Source organism: Pygoscelis adeliae, unplaced genomic scaffold, assembly GCF_000699105.1.
Source record: "Pygoscelis adeliae isolate BGI_AS28 unplaced genomic scaffold, ASM69910v1 Scaffold75, whole genome shotgun sequence".
NCBI lineage: Eukaryota > Metazoa > Chordata > Aves > Sphenisciformes > Spheniscidae > Pygoscelis > Pygoscelis adeliae.
The window spans coordinates 4,551,540-4,553,436 of record NW_008824772.1 but is presented as its reverse complement, the minus strand read 5'-3'; the positions used below and the strand labels follow the sequence as shown (position 1 = coordinate 4,553,436).

Genomic DNA, 1,897 nt, shown 5'->3' with positions numbered 1-1,897 from the left:
CTCCCTCTGCCCCGCAGGGCGATGGCTGCCAACTGCGAGCGCACCTTCATCGCCATCAAGCCCGATGGGGTCCAGCGGGGGCTGGTGGGAGAGATCGTCAAGCGGTTCGAGCAGAAGGGCTTCCGGCTGGTGGCCATGAAGTTCGTGCACGTAAGTCTCCGCGCCCGGGGCACGGCCCCTGCGCCGGCTCTGCCCCAGCGCTTCCCCCCCGCTGCCAGAATAGGTACTTAAACACAGGTCCCTTCCTCTGCGGCTTCTCCTGCATCGACGTCTGATGCCGAATTTGCGCGGCGGCTGAAGTAGCGCATCACTGGCCGGGCCGAGCTTCCCCTCAGCCGCAGACGTTTGGGCTCCGCCGTTTCCCACGGCAGCGAGGTTTGCTCGGGTGGCTTAGAGCAGCCGACCTGAGAGCGCTGGGACGACCTTGACTGAAAGGTCGCGTCGGGCGACATCCTCCAGGCACCCTGCGCGCAGCTCATTGCTGGGGAGAACTGTAAGGCAGAGAAATCATTCTGGCGCCCCGCAACGCTGACACGGCTAGGAAGGAAGATGGCAGGACGCGCGCGCCTTCGGCTGCGCACCGGGAGCCTTGACTGAAGTCACGATAGCCTTGCAGCAGCTGTCGATGGTTATTGATGACGGGTGAATCCCGTCACCAGTGCTGCGGCCTTACAGCAGTAACGCCTGCCGTGGTGTGATATTTTGAGGGTGATATTTAACGTTGCGTCTGTCCTTCCAAAGGCCTCCGAAGACCTTCTCAAACAACATTACATCGACCTCAAAGACCGACCGTTCTACCCTGGTTTGGTTAAATACATGAACTCCGGACCTGTTGTGGCCATGGTAAGTGGCTTGATTTTACTTCGAGACTACTCCTTCCTTGAATGTACGTGTCTCGCTCTGTAAATTGTTTTGAAATACTCAGAAACACTGTTACGGAAACACTTTCCCAAACTACCCAGTTCCGATAGTGGCAAAAGAAAACCAAAATTAAAATGAAGACAATCAAGTAAGAAGTAACTGTTTGTTAACCAGAAGGAAAGCGTGCGTGTATAAAACGCATATTAAAATGCTTAGCATGGATTAAACAAAATTCCCGAACGCCAGTCTTCTGCACCAAAGAACCTGTTGTTTTGGGCAGAAACAGGTCGGGGCTCTCCCACAGAAAACCCCTCTTCTGCGTCATTCTTTTTCACACTCCCCCCAAAACAATGAAATTGCCCCTGTAGCGTCTCCTTCCGACTGCACCGCCCGCAGCGCGCCCGGCTGCCCTTACCCTGTCACTGCAGGAAGGTTTCGAGGTTGGCCTCGTACATCAGTTAACCCCGCGGCTTGGTAAAGCTTCTCCTTCACTGGAGTGACGGCGCTGGTGGTCCTTCCTATAATCACTTCCAGTTCATACGTTTTTTTCCCTATTCGTCTCTCCAGGCCTAAGGGGGAGCCTAGGCTGGGTTAATTCTTAGTGGAGGAGCCCTTGTTGCTTTGCAGAGTACGCCACTGGCAAAGATTAATCTGTGGTGTTAGTGTAAGCATGGATTACTAGGATTTGTTTGTCTTTTTTCCTGAAGGTATGGGAAGGACTCAACGTGGTGAAAACCGGGAGAGTAATGCTAGGGGAAACAAACCCTGCCGACTCTAAGCCTGGTACCATCCGTGGCGACTTCTGCATCCAAGTGGGAAGGTTTGTGCTCAGTTTGTTACCGGTCGCGATTAAAAACTCAAGTGGTGGTAGTCTCTTAGGCTAGAAAGTCAATGTTGTTGGCAGATATCCTAGTCTGATGGTATTGTATTTGCAGGTCACAATCCGTAACTGCTACTTAAGAAAATGGCTTTTTTTGAAATAGAGCTCATCAGAGCCTCGTGTCAGATCAGTCAGCGGCGGGGGCTGGGCACCCGG

The 1,897-nt window shown here is 53.3% G+C and overlaps 1 protein-coding gene across 1 annotated transcript in view; it reads left to right on the top strand.

The window, feature by feature from the left end:
- The first annotated feature begins 7 nt into the window (after positions 1-7).
- LOC103916674 (nucleoside diphosphate kinase) overlaps positions 8-1,897 on the top strand; it is a 2,291-nt gene continuing 401 nt past the window's right edge. Inside the window, exons 1-3 of the mRNA XM_009323726.1 lie at positions 8-150; positions 742-843; positions 1,569-1,681. Coding sequence (XP_009322001.1) covers positions 22-150; positions 742-843; positions 1,569-1,681 — 344 coding nt within the window. The 5' untranslated portion in view covers positions 8-21. The remainder of the gene's footprint in view (positions 151-741; positions 844-1,568; positions 1,682-1,897) is intronic.